This window comes from Gossypium arboreum, chromosome 13, assembly GCF_025698485.1.
Source record: "Gossypium arboreum isolate Shixiya-1 chromosome 13, ASM2569848v2, whole genome shotgun sequence".
Lineage (NCBI taxonomy): Eukaryota > Viridiplantae > Streptophyta > Magnoliopsida > Malvales > Malvaceae > Gossypium > Gossypium arboreum.
In genome coordinates, this window is record NC_069082.1 from 7,989,523 (window position 1) to 8,011,032 (window position 21,510).

The following is a 21,510-nucleotide window of genomic DNA, read 5'->3' on the forward strand; positions in this document are numbered from 1 at the left end:
AGTATTTATACTCCTTTCATCTATATATGTCATGACTGGCCGATTGGGCACACTCATTTCCCCGCACCACACATCATGCTCATAATCCGGTATTGTTCAGACACCTATATATCTCTCAAAACTATCACCTGAAGGGGCACCTCGTATGGTTCGATCCTAAGACCTTCCAATAGAGTTCTGTTTGCAACTTTGGGGACGTGTGACATCAGGTGACAAAAGCTTAATACTCAAGCTTAATTCAGCTACCTGTAAAGGTGATATCTACCATATATTGTTCTAGTATTTATACTCCTTTCATCTATATATGTCATGACTGGCCGATTGGGCACACTCATTTCCCCGCACCACACATCATGCTCATAATCCGGTATTGTTCAGACACCTACATATCTCTCAAAACTATCACCTGAAGGTGCACCTCGTATGGTTCGATCCTAAGACCTTCCAATAGAGTTCTGTTTGCAACTTTGGGGACGTGTGACATCAGGTGACAAAAGTCTTGCGGGATTTGTAGGTGTCCAAAGGGGATAAATACCCGATAGTGGGCACATTGTGGTGCGGGGAAATGATAGTACCCAGACACCGGTCGTGATAACGTGTCTGTACCTGACTTATGTTCGGTGAAATTTCTCAAACACTATGGCACCTTTCAGGAGGAAGCACTAGCTGTGTTGTGATGTGAGGTTGGATAGTGAATGCCTTGTAGACATGGAATTGAATGACAACGTTTCTGTTGCCTTTTTTGTTTCTGTTTTTTCTTTTAGGGAAAGGACATGGAATGGCATGCGGGCTGTACAAACTTATTGTGTATAATTGGGGGGAGGGTGTAGAGGAGAGGAAAATTATTATAAAATGGGCATTCTTAGTTTGCTATGGACTCTGTTTACTCTCTCGTTTAAGGCTCTGCCACAATTATAAATGAGCGTTCTTTAGAGCACCTACTCCTACAAAATGGCATTATTTGGTGGTGGAATGGAATAGTTCAAACCTTTTAAATGAACATTGTTTTAGCATCAATTCTTCCTTTATTTCTTTTAGTTGTTTTCCGTGTATTTAGTAATTAGTACCATTTTTTCTTTTTCTTTTTTAAAAAGTAGAATTTGTTCCACCAAAAAGAAAAACGTTTTAACAACTTATAAATTTAAAACACGTGCTTTGGGGAAAAAAATATGACATCAAAACCGATTTTCCCCGATTAACCTTTTTATAATATTTAAATTTGCAAATTTGTTTTAAAATTCAAAGTTATTATCCGTATTAAAATTCGAAAATTATTATTTGAATCTAGAATAAAAGAATTTTCCTTTGGAAATCAAATAATTTATGCAATGAATGTACGACTTAGAATTTATTATTAGGAAAAATAAAGATTTGATAGTGGATGTTTGAGTCATTCATTATTTGTCAAAGTAAAATTGGTGTGAAACACCACGCAAATTATGAATTGTCTGCTCCGAGTATTTAAATTCAATTTGATTATAAAAAAAATTAATAATTTAAATTCGGTTAAACAGATAGGGAAAAAAATTGAATTGTTGATTTTTTTTAAACCGAGTTAAAAATTGAAGTTAGTTATACGGGACTTTGGAGTTCAAGTGAGAAGTGATAAACAAGTGTAATACACATTGATATTTGATCCCTTTTGGCAATTTTAAAGTGCGTTATTTCAGATTGAGGGCTTTGGTGGCTATTGGCTTTGATGTTTTCCATCGGTCCTGTCGCCGTCGTCTTCCTTGCAAAGTACCAGCTACTTACGTCAACCGTAAGCAGTCAAAAATTACGTACGGATGAAGGCACTTTTATCATTTATGGTAGCTCTTCACGACAATGACATTAAACTGTCAACCAGTCTTCATTTTATGGTTCGCAATCCAGTTAAACAATGGAACCCTTTTTCTTTTTTTTTTACATTTGTGTTTTACTTACTACCAATAGAAAAATTGAACTAGAATTAGTTTATTTTTAAAAATTGAAAATTTCATTTGGTAAATAGAAATAAAAATTTGTTTTCAATAATCAAAATATGAACACATGATTAGTATCTATTAAAAAATATTGAAAAAACCTTGGTTTTCAGTTTTTAAGCTTTACAAACATTTTTAATGAAAATATTTTTTTATTTCTAAAATTTTATATATTTCGATGAAAAATATTTTTAAAATTTTAAATCAAACTCATTTTCTTAACATCTTCAATTTCATAAAAAACGAAAATAGAAATATAGAAGTAAATATAAAGTATTAACATATATTTTAAAAATCGTCATAAAAATTAAATTAACACTAATACTTATTTAATTAATAAATTAATACGCGAAAGTGAAACATGATAATAAATACATAAAAATTGTTACAGTAAAAAACCTACGGTGGAAACTCAAAAGGGCTTTTGAAACGAAACTTCATGCAATTTGAACCAATGAGCCTTTGACTTCTTCACAGTCCCCACTCTTTCAAAATCCCGCGTGTATTCAGTGTCACTCTCACATTAGTGACGTTAACATCATGGACCATTTCTTTTAGGGTAAATAACACTCAAGATCACTAAACTTTTAGCAAGTTTACATTTTAGTCACTCAACTTAAAAAAGTTACAAAATAGTTACTGAATTATTGGAAAGTTTTTTATTTAAGTCACTAGGCTATTAATTTTGTTTTTTTTTTAAAACTCCGGCTAGCGAGCTCCAAGTGACGATTTGGCGATCGACACTGTGGTTCAATACCCATCGACTAGAAGAAGAATATACCTTAGATTCAAGTCAGTTTGACAATCAGTGTTGAAGGTCGAAGAATAAAAACTAAACGAATTTTGATTTGCAAATTTGTGACCTTCAAAGTTGTTTTATGAAAAAACTGAACTATAAAAGAAAAGAGAATGTGAGCTTTCAATTAATGAAGGAGTTACGAGCAGAGAAGGCCATATAACAACGATTTTAATAGCCCAATGACTTAAATAAGAACTTTTGAAAGTTTTGACAATTTTGTAACTTTTTAAAATTATTTGACTAAAACGTAAACTTACTAATAATTTAGTGACATTGGGTATAACTTACCCTTTTTTTAGTGTTAATATCAACATTTTAATAACTAGATGGTAACCGAATAAATCAAATACTTTCTCAATTTAATTAGTTTGATCACTAGTTCAACAATAATTAAATAAATAACTAAAATTTCATAAAAATGATCCAATTGCTTTTTTTAGTTTTGGCTTTTAGTTTTTTACTGATTTTGAGAGGTCAATTCCAAAGGCGTAGCTAAGGGGGCTGGCAGGGGCCCCCGCCCCCCTAAAATGAAAATTATTATTTAGGCCCTTTAAAAAATTTTAAAAATTTAAATTAGTAAAGGTAAAATTGCACTTTGACCTCCCTAAAATTATAAAAATTATAAATGTATAGACTATAAAAATTTAAAATTTCATTCGACCCCTCTTAAAATATTGTTCTGGCTTCGCCTCTAGTCAATTCAACCCCTATGTTCGAACCAGTATACTAACCCCAATTCTCAATCCAATTGGTATTGTTCCAAATAACACCAGTTAATTCAATATTTAGTATTTGAATTTGATTTCAATGTTCAATTTGATATATGAGTTTTTGTCTAAATTAGGTACTTAAGTTTGGCTTCAACATTTAATTTGGTACCCATATCAAATAGAATCATGTGGTACAATGAATATTTGACACGTGTGCTATAGTACAAAAAGTACATGTACTTAATTGAGACAAAAAACTTACATACTAAATTGAACATTAAAATCATAATTATGTCCTTAATTTGGATTAAAAAACTCGTACCAAATAATATATTAACAAATTTTTAATGATAACTTTCGTTGTTTTACTTTACACAAAAAAAGGAAAAAAATATTTTCACTTATTTGTTAATATAATAACTAAATTTGATAAATTAAAAATATATATAAATTAAATCTGCAACTCAGATTAATAGCAAAATTAACGGAAATAAAATTCAAAATTAAACCTCATTTAATTCAATTAATTAATTTTTTTATATCCTAATTAACAGTAATAACACGTGCGTGTACTTACAAATACTTTCTTTATTATTACAACTCGCGTCCCGCGTCTGCCTATTTTCCCAACTGGCATGCCACGTCATATTTGGTACAAGTTTCCGTATAAAAACGCTGCTTTGCTCACTTCCTTGTCCGAAGAAAAAAAATCGAAACCTCTGAAACTCAGAGGAAAAAGAAAACCTGAAAAAGCGAAGCCAAATCCTCAAAGGACAAATCTCAGTACAAGTCCCTACAAAGCTTATGCAGAAGCCCATGAAAAGACAGAGACTTACCCCAGTACCGCCGCCATCGGTTCATCGTCTGTCTCCTGAATACGAAATCTCCATCATGGTCGCCGCCTTAAAAAACGTCGTCGCTGGTTATACGCCCACCTCCACCTCCGCAGTCTCTGTCTCCGCCGTTGATATTCCTTCCGATTTCGTTTCCCTGGTGACTTCCACTGTTAGTACTGCTGGGATCAGCCGTGATTTTGACGACGCGTTGTTTCAAGCGAATGAAGTTACGGATAAGTGCCACGTGTGCAGATTTGACGGCTGTTTGGGGTGCAATCTTTTCCCGCCAAGTCATCAAGAAGACCAAATGGTAACCACAACGGCGACGACGATGTTTAGTAAACCAAAACGAGTGAAAAAAAACTACAGGGGAGTTAGGCAACGGCCGTGGGGGAAATGGGCGGCGGAGATTCGAGATCCGAGACGCGCCGCCAGGGTCTGGCTCGGAACCTTCAACACGGCGAAGGAAGCGGCTCGAGCTTACGATAAAGCAGCCATCGATTTCCGTGGACCAAGAGCGAAACTTAACTTCCCGTTCCCCGATAGTACCCACAGCGACGGCTACGTAACAACATCAGCAGCAGCAGCACCAACAACGACAACAACAACAAGTGTGGTTGTCTTCGATCAAGAAAATTCCGGGGCGTTCAATTTGAACATAGGAAAGGAGTCGGAAATGAGAATAGGGAGTGAATTTTGGGATGGAATGGGCGAAGATGAGATTCAAGAATGGATGAAGATGATGACGACAGATTTTGACTGGGACAATACTAATAAAAAATATTTCTCGGATTCTGCTATGACCATGGGAAATGCTAGTAGTTTTTGATCAGTTGCGATTCTTTTTTCTTCATTTTTTTGTTCCAGTAAAGAACTGGAAGCTAAAACTGTACTCCTTTTCATAAGCTCTTTCACGTTGTATTAGTTACAAGAAAGGGTTCTCCCATTAGTGGGGTAAACGAAGAATCAATTTTTTATTTTTACCAATAAATTCATAGAATTCAGAATTTAAAGAAGGCCCTCAATCCAGAATTTTTATAAATTTATAATAAGAGATGTGAAAATAGGGGAAAGTATAATTTGATACACCTGAAGAAAGCAAGTCAGCAGAAAAGCAAGATTCTGTTCACTCAGCCGACAACTTGGGACCCTCAAAAGGATAAGATTCAAGTCATTTCTCCTAAACTCACGTCTACTAAGGCTTGATTGGTAAGTAGTAAATTTTCATCACTTCACTATGTTGTTCGAATAAAAAATTAAATTAAAAATATATTTATTTAAAATTCATGTAAATATAAATGAAATATGATTGAATTGAGGTTTAAATTTTTATTATTTTATATAAAAATTAAAAATATTACGGTAATGATATAACTTGCTTCCTAGAATATATAATTTTTCGGCACCCTTTTAATTGAATTAAAATTCAATTTATGGGTGATAGTAACTAAATCATAAATTTAAAGAATAGTGTAGATAAAATATAATATAAATAATAATCATAATATAATATAAATTTATAAACATGTTTCAGTATATATAATATAAAATTTCTTGATTGAATATTAGCTTAATTGACATCATTTCTATTATAATGACATAAAAGTTGCGGTAATATCTTTTACATTAATTAATTGAGGTTTAGAGTAATTATATAATAATATAGTTTTCTATAAAGAGTGAAAGGGTTGTTTTAGAGGTGTTCATGATCTAGGCTGGGTCTAACAAAATTTCGGCCCGTTTGTTAGAACTGGGCTCGGTCTGGCTCTAAAAATGGGTTTAAGATTTTGCTCAAGCTCGGCCGGATAAAAAGTTAAAACTTGGGACCGGCTTGGCTTGCTCAGATAAATTTTTATATTATTTATTATATAATTTTTAAAAAATATAATACATCAAAAATACTAAAAATATTAAAATAAATATTTTCTAACAAATTGAAAATAAAATATATGTATACTTAAATAATATTAAAATAGGTACAATTTAACAAGTAAATGTCTCTAAAATAGTAACAAAATTAATAATAAAGCAAGAGTTAATCAATTTCCACGTAATAACAATAAAATAGTACCAACATAATAGTGAAATGGTAATAAAATAGTGAAAAAATAAACAACCAAATAGCAAAAAATACATTAAGAAACAAGGAAAAGCAAAAAAAAAAAATTTGTATATTTGGGCCGGGCTAAAAAAGCCTTACTCGAGACTTGGACTATTTTCTAAATGAGCCTTATTTTTTGCCAAACTCATTTTCTGGACCTATATTTTTATCTAAATCCTCCCACTTTTAAGACAGGTCTCAGTCCAGTCCATAAATAGGACTAATTGTTTTATAATTAAATCCACGAACCAATTTCAATAAGAATTTTATTTTTCAATAAGAAATTATTTTTGAAGCAAATGTTAGAATTAAAAAAAATATTCTTTTTGTAACGACCCGAACTTTAAGGTTATTAGAAAAGTGTATTTTAGGGTCACCGTTTTCAAAAATGGATTTGATTATAAAAAAAGTAAAAATATTTATAAAGTTAAGTGAGTGATTAATTAAAGTTTAATTAAGTAAATTTAGCTTAATTAAGGATAATTGGATAAAAGATTAAATTGAATATAATGTGAAAGTTTAGTTTTAAAGTAATAGAAAATAAAAGGATCAAAATGGCAATTAAGCCATACCCATGAAATGAGGCGGTGAATGGAAGAAAATCAAGATTTTTCTTGAATTATGTATATCATTAAATTATTAAATATATATGTATATATAAAAAAAAGAAGAAAACAAGTGTATAAAAATGATTGGTACAAGTGTTAAATAAATATTTGTTATTAAATAGATTTTTATTATAGCTATTATTGTCATTATATATATATATATATATAAGAAACAAAAGAAAGAAACAAAAGAATAAAAAGAGGAAAGAAACAGAATAGCAGGGGACGAAACAGAGAAGGGAGAAAGGAAGAAAAGAAAAAGGGAAAAATAAGGTTTTAAAGGTTCCAAGTTAATTTGGTAAGTCAATTTAGGCCCTTTTCTTATGATTTTTGAGTTTTTGGAATCCTAGAGATAAATACTACTTGTTTTAAGTAGAAATTTTGAAAGTCATTAGATTTCTAAGTATGGTTCATGTTGAATAAAATGATGAAATTGGGGGTTTATTTGATAGAAATTTTGATTGGAATTGAATAAAGGATTGAATCGTAAACTAAGCTATAAGTTTTAAGTTTTAGGGATTAAATGGAAATAAATTCGAAATTATGAAAATATGCTGGAAATTTAATAGTTAAGTTTGAGTTTGGACAAAATTTGAATAGAAATGAAGTATGAATTGAGATAGAAAAAGTAAGTAAATCTAGTTAAGATTAAATTGAAATTAAAGTAGAAATTGAATAAAAATTGTATTAATTAGATATAAATTAGTAGTGAATTAACGAATATGAATTGTTTTAATTCCCGTAGCTAATGTTGTCTCGGAAACCTCGGCTAAGCAAGGAAAAAAAATGGCAAAGACAAAGGGAGTTAGTTTCGAGAAAATACGGTTTGTATTTCTATAATCCGAACCTAGTTATTAATTGTTATATTTTTTTATTCAATGCATTAAATAAATATTGAAGTGAGAATTATTGTGTTTATAATGGAAATGGATTAATTTGGTATGTGATGAATTTATATTGATTGAATTATATAATATATATGACTTATGTAGAAATTTGAATATTGAATGAATGTTATATTGAAAAATATATTGATTGGAAATATGAGGAAATTGATATGAATATATGAGATTGTGATATTTGAATATTTGGTATTGAAAAGTGAATTGAATTGTATTGAATTATGAATTAATGTGCATAATTGAAATATATTTGTTGAATTGAATGAAATTGTATGAATTGTGAAAATGGGTAAATATGTGTAATTATCGGAATGAGATATTGATGAAAGAATTATTAAATTGAGAAAGTGAATGAAATACCCTATTAACTAGGACGGCCGAGTCGGATATAATTGGCATGCCATAGGATCCGGAAGTGTACAGATTTGCGGCTTTATCGATCGAGCACTTTATGTGTTGTATTTCGGCACCTCGTGTGTCGTATCGGCACCTCGTGTGTCGTTTTAGGCACTTTATGTGTCGATATCGATCAGCATCGTGTACTGCTTTAGGCACAATGTGCCGTCATCGGTGTGTTTGGGTTGGAATCCGTGTATCCGTCAAAGTCCAGGTTTGTTAATAGGGGTAAATAAGTGAAAAGATAAATCGAGTGAATTTGATTGATTGAACTATTGGAATGAAATGAGAAATTGAATTGAGAATTGAAATTGAGATATGATATTGAAAACATGAACCAAAAGGTTCATGAAATGAGTGAAGTTCAAATGGATGATGATTGATGTTAGAATGAATTAAAATGGTATATTGTTAAGAAGTAAAGTGTGAATACAAGTGTGAATACAAGTGAATTGCGAATATATTGAAAGAATTTATGAAGTAAGCAAATGAAAAGAATTGAGCAAATATGTTGTTGTGTTTGTTATATGGCTTGTATAGAATTTTTATGGTAAGTAAATGAAACTTATCTATAAAATAAATAAATGAATGGTTATATTTATCATTGTGATTTTAAGTTTAATTGTTATATTATCAAGTGTTCGGATTATAGAAATACCACTGAGTATACCATAGTCAGCGTACGGTTTGTTTCCGTGCGCAGGTTAAGTAAAGATAGTACGTTGAATCAGCATCCCAGTCCGATCCCGAATTCATTAAGGTAAAGTGTGTTAATTATTGGTAATGGCATGTACCTAGGATGTCTTATGTGTATGTCATTTTGAAATTCTAAATGTAAGGATGAAATAAATAAATTTAGATTTGGCTATGGTATAAAATAGGATTTGACTAATTTGGTATGAATTTGAATTTTTGTGAGACAATGTCAGATTGATTTTGGAATTCCCTATTTTGAATTGAGAAAATCATTAAAAATTGTATAAAAATAATTACAGGCTATAATTTATATGCTTAGAATCTTTAATGAGTCTATTTTCAAGAGAAATAAACGGGAACATCATTCAAGTCTTGTGCTATGAGATAATTAAATTTTAGTAAAGAAAGGTCGAAACTGTCAAACAGCAGATCAGGGGTAACTTTGAGGAATAAACTGTACTAATTGGTTAAATCAAAAAATTCTGAAAATTTTATGGTAGAAAGGTATATGAGTCTAGTTTTAAGAAAAATTAACGGAACTTAATTTGGAGTTTCGTAAGTCTAGATATAAATATTTTAGTGACTGTTACTCAAGAAGATAGTTTTGACATGAACATAAGAAAGTAAATGAAATTGTGTGTAATTATTCTGTAAACTCCGGTAATGTTCCATAACTCTCTTTCGGGACGGTTTGGGGTTCAATAAATAAGGGTAATATTCAACGTTAATAATATATTTACTTGTGACATAAAAAACCAAAATTCAATTTTTTTTAAGCACGACCACAATTTTTTTACATTCAACTTTATATTCATTTACAAAGTTTTTTATTTCATAATTAAATGTATGAAAATAAAATTGTTCACTTTAAAAATATTAACTCGCAATCTCGTCAAAATACCTATCAAAGAGATTACTTCGTTTGATACCGTATTTTGTTTAAGATTAAAGTCACATCAAGTTCAGTCACTCAGATAAGATTATTGTCACTCATCATTAACACACCTTCAATTACGTAAGGTCACATAATTAAATAGACTTACATTGAGTATAGCTCAACAATTAAAAGAGAACACATTATTTATAAGTGCTCCCCTTAAACATCTATCTCCTAAGTACGTGAATCGTGATAGAAGACAGCACATCTTACCCACTCTTCTCCTCCACTCCAACTCCTTAAGGTCTCCCCTCCTCTCATGACACTACACTCACGACTCTTGTTTCAGTAGGTGAATTGTCATAGTAGCCTCCACTAATTTTTATCATTGAACAAATTCTCTATAAGTGTTTTAATAGTTAACAAATTTATTCCTTAAGTAAAAGAGAAGAGAAAATAATAGTGCTTAAAAATAATAGTGCTTAATTTATTATAAAAGATTTTAAATCACGTTTGACATATGGTGAAATGAATTCATCACGTGCTGATTCTACTATTATAAAGAGAAGGGATGAATTTGGGTCTCACTTTTATATATAAAAATGTTGGTTCAATAATTTGAGTGTTGGGGGTCTTATTATCTTATATATTATGTATGTGCAACGAAGTCGGTTCAGTGTATGATTTCACATTGTTAATATTAATAAAAATAAACACAATCATTTTTTTTAGTTCATCTGTATCTATATAGTTGGCAAAAAAATGAGTTTAAAATTTTACCCAAGCGCGACCTAGATAAAAAATGTTAAAACTCGAGTCCGACCCACCCTGCCCATATTAACATTGTTTATAATATTATTTTATATAAAATTAAATTTAAAAATACAATACATCAAATATACTAAAACATTAAAATTAATGTTTCCTAATAAATTAAAAATAAATTTCTCGAGATAGTGCCAAAATTAAAAATAAAACAAAAGTTATAAAATATCAAAACAATAATAACAAAGTAGTAGCAATATAATAGCAAAATGATAGCAAAACAATAACATTTTTTTTTCAAATTCAAGCCGGGCCTAAGCCAAAAAAAGCTTACTCGATGCCCGATCTATTTAGAAAATGGGTTTCATTTTTTTTCGAGCCCATTTTTCGGGCTTATATTTTTGCCCAATCCCTTCCACTTTTTATCCACTTAGTTAGTCATAGAGGTGAGCATGGACCGGGTCGGGTTCAACTAAAAATTCAGGCCCGTTTGCTAGGCCCAACCCAAAAAATGGGCATAAAATTTTGCCCAAGCCCAACCCGAATAAAAATACTAAAACTGGGCCCGACCTGCCCATATTATTTTTTATATAATTTAAAAATATATATAATACATCGAAATATTAAAAACATCAAAATAAATATTTTCCAACAAATTGAAAAAAATTTAAAAATATATACTTAAATAACACTAAGGTAGATGCAATTTAACAAGCAAATGTCTCTAAAATAATAACAAAATTAACAATAAAATAAGTTTTATACAATATCCAAAGAATAACAACAAAATAGTAGCAAAATAAGGAGAAAACAATAAGAAAATAATATTTAAAAAAGTAGATTTTTTTTTGTTCTTTAGTAGATTTGGGCCAGGACGGGTCGGGCTCGGGCCAAAAATACCTTACGCAAGGCTAGGCCTATTTTTTTGTCCGAGCCCATTTTTCGGGCCTATATTTTTTTCGAAACCCTTCCAAATTTCAGACGGGCCTTCGGGCCAGGTCAGGTGGCCCGGCCCATGATCAGGTCAAGTTAGTCACCCAACTTTTAGGGCATTTTCATTTTGGTCACCAAATTGAAATCATTGCAATTTGGTTACTCAAATTTTAGGAGTTTTCATTTTAGTCACCCAAGCGTTAAATCTTTACTGACAGTTGTACATCCCATATCATATTTGCACTTTCATATTGGTCACCCTACTTTTAGGTCACTTTCATATTGGTCACCCAAAAAAATCTTTTTTAAGTTTTGATTAGGGTAAAAAAATTAAGGATTAAAGTAAAAAAGCAGTAGAAACTAAAATAATACACAAAAATTATCAAATTCTACTTGTTTATCACATAGTCGAAAATTTGAAATTTGGGTTTTGAACTATAAATTTTTCAATATTAAGATTCAAAATTATAGTAGCAAATCGGTTGACATTATCCATGGATAATTTTTTAACAATTTATTTAATTTATTGTGATGTTTTGAAATTATTTTAAAAATCACCCATGAAAATTGTTGTCTTTAATAGTTGTATAAGAAAACCAAATTTCTTTTGATTGTATGATCTTGAATCTTCCATACTAAGCTAAAACCAAATAAAAACTATGGAAATTAATTAATTTTATTTTCCATTCCAAACAAAGGTCGTATCTTTTCATCACTTCTTTACTCAAACGAAGAACAAACAATTAATTTAATTACTTGCAAGTATTTTTTCATTTACTTTTAGCTTAGCATGGATTCGGGATTATATAATCAAAAGGAATATAAGTTTCATAGACAATTATTGAATATGAATTAATTGAGTTGATTTCATTAAGGATAATATGGAAACATAAAATAAATTTTAAAATTTTAAAACAAGATTAATTTAATTAATTTTAATATTATAGTAACAAACTGGTTGACATTATCAACGGATGAGAAATTTTCAACAATTTATCTTGATAATTTGAAATTTAAAATTTTAATATTAAAAAGAAAAAATAAGAGTTTTAGCAATGAGATAAAACAAGTATAATTTGTCAATTTTCATGTATTGTTTTAGTTTTATTGCTTTTTAACTTTAATTATTGATTTTTTTTTACTCCAATCAACACTTTAAAAAATATTTTCTAGATGATCAAAATGAAAGTGTAAACACGATGTGGCGTGTACAGTTAACCGCCGTTAGAGATTTAAAACTTAGATGATTAAAAATGAAAGCGCCCTAAATATTGAGTGATCAAATTGTAAAAATTTCATTTTAGGTAACCAAAATAAAAGTGTATTAAAAGTTAGGTGACCAACTGAATAATTTACCCAATTTTATATGATAATAATATTTAAATGACGCTGGGTGGCGAAAACCTTTCAAATAAAATTAATGAGGTAACACATGTTTCATTTATTTATTATTTAATTTATATATATATTTTTTTAATGATTGATTTAACACTTATCAATCAGGTCTTAATTAAATAGTAAAATTATTAAAAAATATTTTTATAAAATAAAGTATTTTCCATTTTCTATTTTTATTTAAAGTTTAAAAATTTCAGATGATGTGATAACTATTATATTTAATATATTAATTTTACCATTTTAACTGACTTTTTGTATATCATGTTAATTACTTATCACTATATTTGTAAAATTTTCACTCTACCATAATTTATTATACTTTAAATGACTTATGTCCTAGTACTTTGTTCTTATTTTTATTTTGATGAATTATAAAAGAGGACAAAGTCCTAACAATAATATAACTCGAACTCAATTCACACTTAAAATGATAAACATCCTAACCATTAGACCAACACACAAGTTACTTACTTTTTAAATTTAAACTCCAAGACATTGATCAAAATTATATTCAAGTCATACTACTTTCTTTTTTTCTTTTTTAAATCACTATTAATGGCAGTTACTAGTTAGGTTTAATGGGCCTAGAAAGCCCAATTAGTTAATCTGAATTTTAACAAAATTAATAAGTGGATAAAAGAAAAAGGTCTGGGCCCAACACCAAAGGCTTGGGACAATTCCACCTATGCAACAAATCATTGGGCCATGATCACACCCAATTTGTGGTGAAAAATCAACATTCTTTTAAATTTATATTTTTAAAAATAAATGAAAACTTTAAAATATGAAATTGTTTTTGTTTTTCATTTTTTAATAAAAATAATATTATGATGAGATTTAAATTTAAATTAATTTTATCATTTCAATTAAAATATTATTTTTTATAAATTTTAAAAATCTACTTATTATATTATTTTTTTAATTACATCGTGAGTATACTATAAATCTAATTGTATTGGTGTTACCTAAATAAAGTCATAAAATTATTTTAGCATAGACTTAAGAATTAACTAATGAGACCAATTTCAGTAAGAAAATTATAGTAAAAATATAAAAATATATATTATTAGGTACTAAATTATATCGTTATCGGTGAACAAAAATATTTAATAAAATTTTATTAAGAGTTAAATAAAATATTAGATGAGATGGTAAAGTTGAAAATTTAAATTTTATATATATTATTCTTGGTTCAAATATTATTATGTGTAATTTTTATTGATTTATTAAAATATGAAAAGACAAAAACACTATAATAACAAGATAACTCATTTTATAAAATGCATGATCTTTTATCATCTCACAACTAGGTTGGTGTTTGGTCTGCTCACGACACCAACTCAATCAAAGGCTTAAATTAGAAATGTTATCATATACATATGCACGTGAAAATCACGATTTATATTACAAGTATATGTTTAAAAATAACATATAATAAATAATAAAAAGTATGATTTGAAATTAATAATAACGATATGCAATATGTACAAAATTAAAATAAAAAATTTAAATTATAAGTAAAAAAATTAAATAAATAATTATATCATATTAAGAATAATAAATATATTCTAATTATATATCAGGACATTATCAATTTTTTTAGCTCGTAAAAAAGTTATCATGTCATATAAAGAGGGAGTGCTGGACGCAATTATCGTACAGTTGGTACGAAAGTTTAATAGAAAGACCATTAAGCTGAACACATTTTTTTTTAGCCGAAGAGAGAGAAAATAAAGTGTATATAATTAGGTGCGTTTTCCTGAGCGAGACTGCTGTATATTAATTTACAGCTTTATCCTTTATATATTGAAATAGTAAAAACTCAAAATGGGTTATAGAAAAAAAGAACCCTGAAGTTTTTACTTTCTCCCACTTATGGTGTGTGGAGCAGTTAGTAGTGTTAAACCCAAGAAAGTGAAACTACAAACAGCTTTTGAACATTAACTAAAACCATTCTGTGAATTAAATTTGAAGAAGAAGAGGAAGAGTGAGTAATTAGCAGATAAGTAAACTGATAATGCTGATTTTAAGAGATGTATGAATTTATGTCTTGAAGATGATTGAATGAGAAAATGACAATGTTGATTTTAAGATTAAAAACATGGTGGTGGTGGGCCACTAAAATCCTCTTTGGAAAGTCCATAGCCAAAAAAAAAAAAAAAAGAGAAGAAAATTGCAGGGAGCTTTGAGCTTTGCAAAAATCTCCCTCCCTTTTTCATTGTTCTTCATCAAATTCCCCATTATCCCTTTCTTACTTTCTTCTTCTTCAACCCTTTTATCTTTTCAATTCCTTTTTTTCAGTTTTCTTTTTACTCGAATGTTACCTCCAAACCCTAGCCTTTTCCACGCCAAGCCATCTCCGCTCCTCCCTCTCCTTTCCCGGACCTCATTCCGCTGTTTCGCCGCCACCGGAGACGCCCCTGCCGGCCCAACATTCCGTAAGTGGTTCCAATTCCCAAACACGACAACAACTTCCGACAACGTTTACGGAGGTGGTGCGCGAATCGGGCAAGAAATCAGCTACGAAGCTCCGGCTGGGAGTAGCATCAAGGTCAAGAAATGGTCAAGGGACACAGAGAGTTATTTGACTAACGACGATGAACCTCTTCCCCTTCCCATGACTTACCCTGATACTTCCCCTGTTGGACCTGAAGAAATCGATAAGCGACTACAATGTGACCCTGAAATCCAGGTCCTTTCTTTATAAGCTTTGAATTCAGTTCGAGGGAAATGTTTTAGTTTTTAGGGATTAGAATTGGTTAATCTTTGATGGGTTTTGTTTGTAGGATTGTAAGGAAGTGGTTTATGAATGGACTGGGAAGTGCAGGAGTTGTCAAGGGACTGGACTTCAAAGCTACTATAATAAAAGAGGGAAAGAGATTATTTGCAAATGCATACCTTGCCTTGGAATTGGTAAATTTTCTTCTTCTTGGTATCAAATTTCTACTTGGAAGTGTGTATGGACTATCTGCCTTTTCTTATGAACGGCAATGTATGCTACTAGGATTTTGAGTATCAATGTCTAGTGTCCTCTTCCATTTTAAGTTCTGAGACTAGTCCTGTTTGGGCCAGGATGCAGGTAAAGCCCTCCCAACAATTAACACTCCAGTATTTGAACCAAGTTCGAATACCTGGGGAAGAAATCCACTTCCACTTCTTCTAACCTTGTCGGTAACAAAGTCGGACATGGATATGTATAGATATGTGTTCAACATGCATATGTTCATTTTTTTTCAAATTTTTCCTGCATTGAAGGGTTTTGGGGGGATCATATTCCAATACACATGTTCGGATATGCATCAAACACAAATGTCACAAAAGTACTTTAGGAAAAATGAAGAGTTGAAGCAATATCGATAGCAATTATGATATAACTTGATTAACTTTAATAGTAAGCATAATTCAACATGTAAATAATATATGTGGATTCCCTGAGTAAACCTTTGTTCTTCATGGTTTCAACGATTAGATCCCGGTCCAGCTTCAATCACTAGCTGACTAGAGATTTGAATGTATATCTAGGAACCCCTTTTTTTGTGGTCCACTTTTATTCCTTTTCCCGCTTTCAATTTTGGCATTGTTTGTGAAAATGAAGCTTTATGAGCTTGCTGGTTAAGCTTTTGGTCACTCCCTGAGTAGAAATCTGGTTCCTTTTTTTTTTCTCCCCTATCCTGCTTCCTTTTTTAAGTATTGGTTGTGAAAATAAAGCTTTATGAGGTTTTGATGACTTTTTTTTCTTTTTAGGTTAATTTAAAATATGTATTAATGAATTTAGATGCTGTTTGAGAAATTTAGTCATATGGTTTTGTTTTCTGAGATTTTGCTATTATTTTGAGCGTTTCTTTAATGGTTAAGGAGTAAAGCTAATCTCTTTTACCAGTATTCTTTCTATGAGAGATTACAATACTTGATGATATAGCAGCCATTGAGAATTTACTTTAGCTTATAATAAAGAAGCTTTATCTATAGGGTTGCTTTGAAAGCTTTTCATTCCAGCATTTTATTCTCCAGCTCTGCATTCGGTCCTCACATGTCAATACGCTTTACCTTCCTGAATTGTAATTGTTTATTTTGTTTAGAAAAGTCTTTACTTCTGTTAAGATAATTTGTTTCTTTAACTTGTGGTTTTGAATGTAGACAATGAACAAAGGTGATGAATATGATGAGTCAGTCATTCTCTTTTTGATTGTTCAATGCCTAAAGTAACTAGTTTTTGGCATTTGCCAATGTCTTCATTATCGTTCATTGCAGGTTACGTGCAAAAGATAACAGCTCGGAAGGATATTGAAGTGATGGAGGATTTGGATAATGGAAAGCCACCTTGAACATGAAGAAGGCTTCTTTTTCTTCTTTTATTTTTTTGGAATATTTTGTTAACAACTTCCCTGAGTTGTATTTTTCTAATACCTTTTTTCAACATGTCATGCAAAATATATTCTTTTACATGGATAGAGGGTGAAAGAGAGCCTCCTTGAGAGGGAAAAAAAGGGTTTAGGGATTGGTCTTGTTGAGACTTAAAGAGGGAAAAAGGAATTGCTTGGAACTTTATTAAAGAATCTAATCCTATGGCTCATTAAAGCATGAAATAGTAACCTTAAATGCAATTCATCTCTTGCTTTGGAAATTAGAATAACTTTGTTCTCATCTGCCATGACCATCCTATATAAAGTTGAACGACATCCGAGCTGCGAGCTGCAAAATTCAAGCATCGAGGCTTGAAACCTGCATCACTCGCAGGGTTTTGTTAATTGCTATCTCCAGGACAAAAATACCAGCAGATATGTCAAACGTTGGCTTTCTTGAATTCCAATACAAGCTTTCGCAAAACAAGTTCTTGCAGAAACCGTCGCGCTTGTTTTCCAGGGACAGGCAAAACTCTGGGTTATTAACTGCTTACCAACCTGATTTGGATGAACTAAGGAAAGTTTTTGATAAGCTTGATTCCAACAAAGATGGGAAGATTTCTCAGATGGAGTACAAGGCCATGTTGAGGGCACTAGGGCAAGGAACAATGACTCAAGATGTACCCAAGATCTTTCAGTTGGCCGATATTGACGGAGATGGGTTTATCAACTTCAAGGACTTTGTGGAAGTACACAAGAGGAGCGGTGGGGTGACGATAATGGACATACAGAATGCTTTCCACACATTCGATCTCAACTGCGATGGCAAAATAAGTGCAGAGGAAGTGATGGAAATGTTGAGGAGGCTTGGAGAGAGTTGCAGCTTGGAAGAGTCCAGGAAAATGGTGAAAGCAGTGGACACCAATGGTGACGGTATGGTCGACATGGATGAATTTATAACCATGATGACTCGAACTATGAAGCTAGATTAAAAGAGGCATTTCATTTCGGTTTGGGTCTGATTGTTTCTTTAATATCCCAATGTAACTTTTGATTTCTCAGTTTAGAGAGTGAAAGGTTTGTTTGTCAAATAACAACAATTTGTGTGTGCTACTGTCAAAGAAGGGCATCATTTGCAACTTTAACATTGTTGATGTGCCTCAGCTAGGCCAAGAGCACTACGGATTCATAGGCCGACGGGTAACATCACGTAAGTAAACTCAAAACTATAAAAGATAAAACATCAGAATAAAGGCTATGTGGAAGAGCAGATAAAATATCATACTAAGCATCAGAACAAGCACAAGGGCGTATGTATAGCCTAATAGTGAACCGTTCACTCGAAAACACAAGCAACGAGTCAACAACAGTTCTACCGTTTCACTGCAATGCATATTTCCTAATATTCTGGGACTTTACATGTCAAAATCCAAATGGAAAGAATTCTCAAATGTGATGCAAGACCTTTTACCAGTAATCACCGCAAGAACATAAGCCATCCTTGAAATGATGGAAGCGCTTGTTGTCTCTAATAATCAATTCCCTCCCGACAATCCTCGATATGATCTTGATGGCATTGTGACAGTCACCGCATACACGGAGATTCTTGATGATCCTAAGGGTTTGCCTTGCAGGGGTACTGATTAGACCAAATGCTATCGCCAATCGTTCACTGTGGTACAGCAGTGCTTGCTCCTTCGCCTCTTGATCAATGTCATGAAGAACATATCTTGTGTCAGGGACGTAACTTGCTTCTTTCATTGCTTTCAAGGCCTTCAATTTCTCATCATCCTTGTAAAGGGTTGGATTTCGAAACTCATTGATTCTGTTCTTTCCATCAAGCATGCTGATTGCAGTACGTTTCTTCGGTGGCGGTGTTGGGATTTTATTCGCGTCAACCTTTGACGGGTCAAGATCAATCATCAGCTCCTCTACATAATCTTCAAGATCCACATCTCCATGAATTCGAGCATAGTTCCTCAATGCCTCCCAAACTTCAGCAGTTGGCTCGAAAGGCAATTTTTTCTCTATATACTCTTTAGCTTCATAAAGATGACCAGATTTTCCAAGAACACCTATAAGCCCCACATAATGCTCAACCCCTGGAGATATTCCATACTCGCTCTCCATAGATTGGAAATGTATAAACCCTTCTTCTATAGCTTCCGCGCTACCACAAGCCGAAAGAACCGCGAGGAAAGTCTGCTCATTCGGTTTCAACCCCAATGTCCTCATCTGCTCAAACAACTGCAACCCATCATCTCCCAAGCCATTGTCTGCATACCCATTTATCATCAAATGCCAAGAATCCATATTCCTATCAGGCATGTGATCGAAAACTCTCCGTGCATCCATCATGCTACCGCATTTTGCATACATTTCAATCACCTTATTGTTCAATCCAAGGTCGCCTCGACAGGTCGACTGCAAGAAGTAATCATGAACTTTCTTCGCATCCTCGAGCGATTTGGGATTGCAGATTAACCCGAACAAAGATGAAAAACAACTAGCATCGCCTTTAACTCCTTTATCCATCAATTCGATAGCTTCTTTCACTTTACCCTCGTGACACAACCGCGTTAAATCTACCAATGAAGGAACAGGTTCAGCCTGCACATGCTCTACCATTGGCCCTTGATTTCCTCTCTCGCGGCTGAACTGAATAGGGTTTTGAGTCTGCGGGGCTCTTTCGTTAAAATTTCTACCTTGAGGTTGGTACCCTTGGCCTTGATTTTGGTTATTCCATTGATTTGGGCTTCTGGGCATTTGCGTATTCATCGGATTAGCATTTGGATACTGAGGATAACTTCGATTCTGCTGAGGATTCCATTGATTAGGCCTTCCTCGTTGGGAGTAACCCTGACCCTGATTTTGCTGGGGATTCCATTGATTGTTATCAGAAACCCCGCCCTGTTGTTGCGGATGATGGTAGCCCTGGTTTTGACGGTTCCATTGGTTATTAAAATTAGGGTTTCGCTGGCCATGAAAGACCCTGGGATCAGACGACGGGGGCGGTTGTTGGTTTTGGTGGTGCGGCGGCGGTCTCTGGTACTCATTTGGGATGGCGGAGGTGCTAAGAGATTTTAAGCTCAGGGATAAAATCTGGGTTCTATCTAAGTGGCGATTGGAAGTGAAGTGAGAGAAGTTAAGGCGTACCTTGGTTAAGAGAGAAGTGAAAGTTGGCGTTGAGCTCCGTCCACGACGTATTGCCATTAGAGACGCCATATGATTGTTTTCTTTCGTTGTTTTCCGAAGTGGAAAAAAATATAAAACCACTGATAAACCCTAAAATGGAAGGAAAGGGATGAACTACAAAAAGGCTTGCGAGCAGGGGTATGCTTTTGGGTTTTCAATTGGGTACCGGGTCGGATTTATATTCGGGTTTATTCTAACTCTTCAAATACAACATTCCTATTTTTGTGCTGAAAGGGCATTTAATATGATAAAAGTTATTTTTTTTCAATTAATTTAATTGCGGAATGTGATTGAAATATTTAGTATGTAAAATTTTTAAAAAAAGAAAGAAAGAATATAACATATCGTTTTTGTTACTTTCCAATGGAAAGTCAACTTTGGCCGAGGAGTTCATCATGATTTTAAAATAAAATTTATCTTAGCAAAAAATTTAATTATTTTAATTAATATAATTGTTTTAATTAGTCACTACTACTAAATTTTTTGTTAATTGTCTAACAAATTGTTGACGTGGCACGTTAACTCATTGAGTGATTGAAATATGATAATTTTAACTTTTAATTAATCTAGGGACCTCTCTATAATTAGCCTAATTTTTTTATTCCTCTTCTAACTCTCGTCTGCACCCTACTTCTTTTTTTATTGCAACTTATTATGCTTAACGTTGGTATTGGAAAATTGAAAGATTGTATATAGAGATGAGTGGAATTAGTCCAAACTCTTGCCACCACAGCCATGGTTCCAAGTAGTTGAGCATTGCCGCTTTCGATTTGTTTCAGCAATGATAGACACCAACCTCAACACACATCGAGTCCACATGTCGTGTTCCTTTTGACTACTGCACTTGAACTCAACAAGCTCTTTTGTTTCAGTCTTCAATCCAAAGTAACGACATTGCTCTCCGCCCTCCAACACATGTCTCCCTGGCCATGCTACCATATCATTTCACACCTCCAAGTCCACACATGCAACCCCACAAAACAACAC

At 32.2% G+C, this 21,510-nt stretch overlaps 4 protein-coding genes and 1 long non-coding RNA gene across 5 annotated transcripts; 4 read left to right on the forward strand and 1 right to left on the reverse strand.

Moving 5' to 3' along the window:
* The first annotated feature begins 4,161 nt into the window (after positions 1–4,161).
* Positions 4,162–5,325, forward strand: LOC108463437 (ethylene-responsive transcription factor ERF109-like). The gene has a single exon (XM_017763377.2). It carries the CDS (start codon positions 4,278–4,280, stop codon positions 5,136–5,138), a length of 861 nt encoding a protein of 286 aa, XP_017618866.1. The 5' UTR covers positions 4,162–4,277; the 3' UTR covers positions 5,139–5,325.
* A 2,477-nt stretch (positions 5,326–7,802) lies between these two features.
* On the forward strand, positions 7,803–9,208 carry LOC128286958 (uncharacterized). The gene is made up of 2 exons (XR_008277649.1): positions 7,803–7,842; positions 9,020–9,208. It is a non-coding gene; the product is annotated as an uncharacterized LOC128286958 (long non-coding RNA).
* A 5,621-nt stretch (positions 9,209–14,829) lies between these two features.
* LOC108464077 (protein disulfide-isomerase SCO2) lies at positions 14,830–17,571 on the forward strand. The gene is made up of 3 exons (XM_017764161.2): positions 14,830–15,677; positions 15,772–15,898; positions 17,237–17,571. The coding sequence occupies exons 1-3, from the start codon at positions 15,303–15,305 to the stop codon at positions 17,308–17,310; spliced, it is 576 nt and encodes a 191-aa protein (XP_017619650.1). The 5' UTR covers positions 14,830–15,302; the 3' UTR covers positions 17,311–17,571.
* A 194-nt stretch (positions 17,572–17,765) lies between these two features.
* Positions 17,766–18,452, forward strand: LOC108464078 (calmodulin-like protein 30). The gene has a single exon (XM_017764162.2). It carries the CDS (start codon positions 17,766–17,768, stop codon positions 18,318–18,320), a length of 555 nt encoding a protein of 184 aa, XP_017619651.1. The 3' UTR covers positions 18,321–18,452.
* A 132-nt stretch (positions 18,453–18,584) lies between these two features.
* Positions 18,585–20,553, reverse strand: LOC108464075 (pentatricopeptide repeat-containing protein At2g15690, mitochondrial). The gene has a single exon (XM_017764160.2). It carries the CDS (start codon positions 20,551–20,553, stop codon positions 18,796–18,798), a length of 1,758 nt encoding a protein of 585 aa, XP_017619649.1. The 3' UTR covers positions 18,585–18,795.
* Positions 20,554–21,510: the final 957 nt, after the last annotated feature.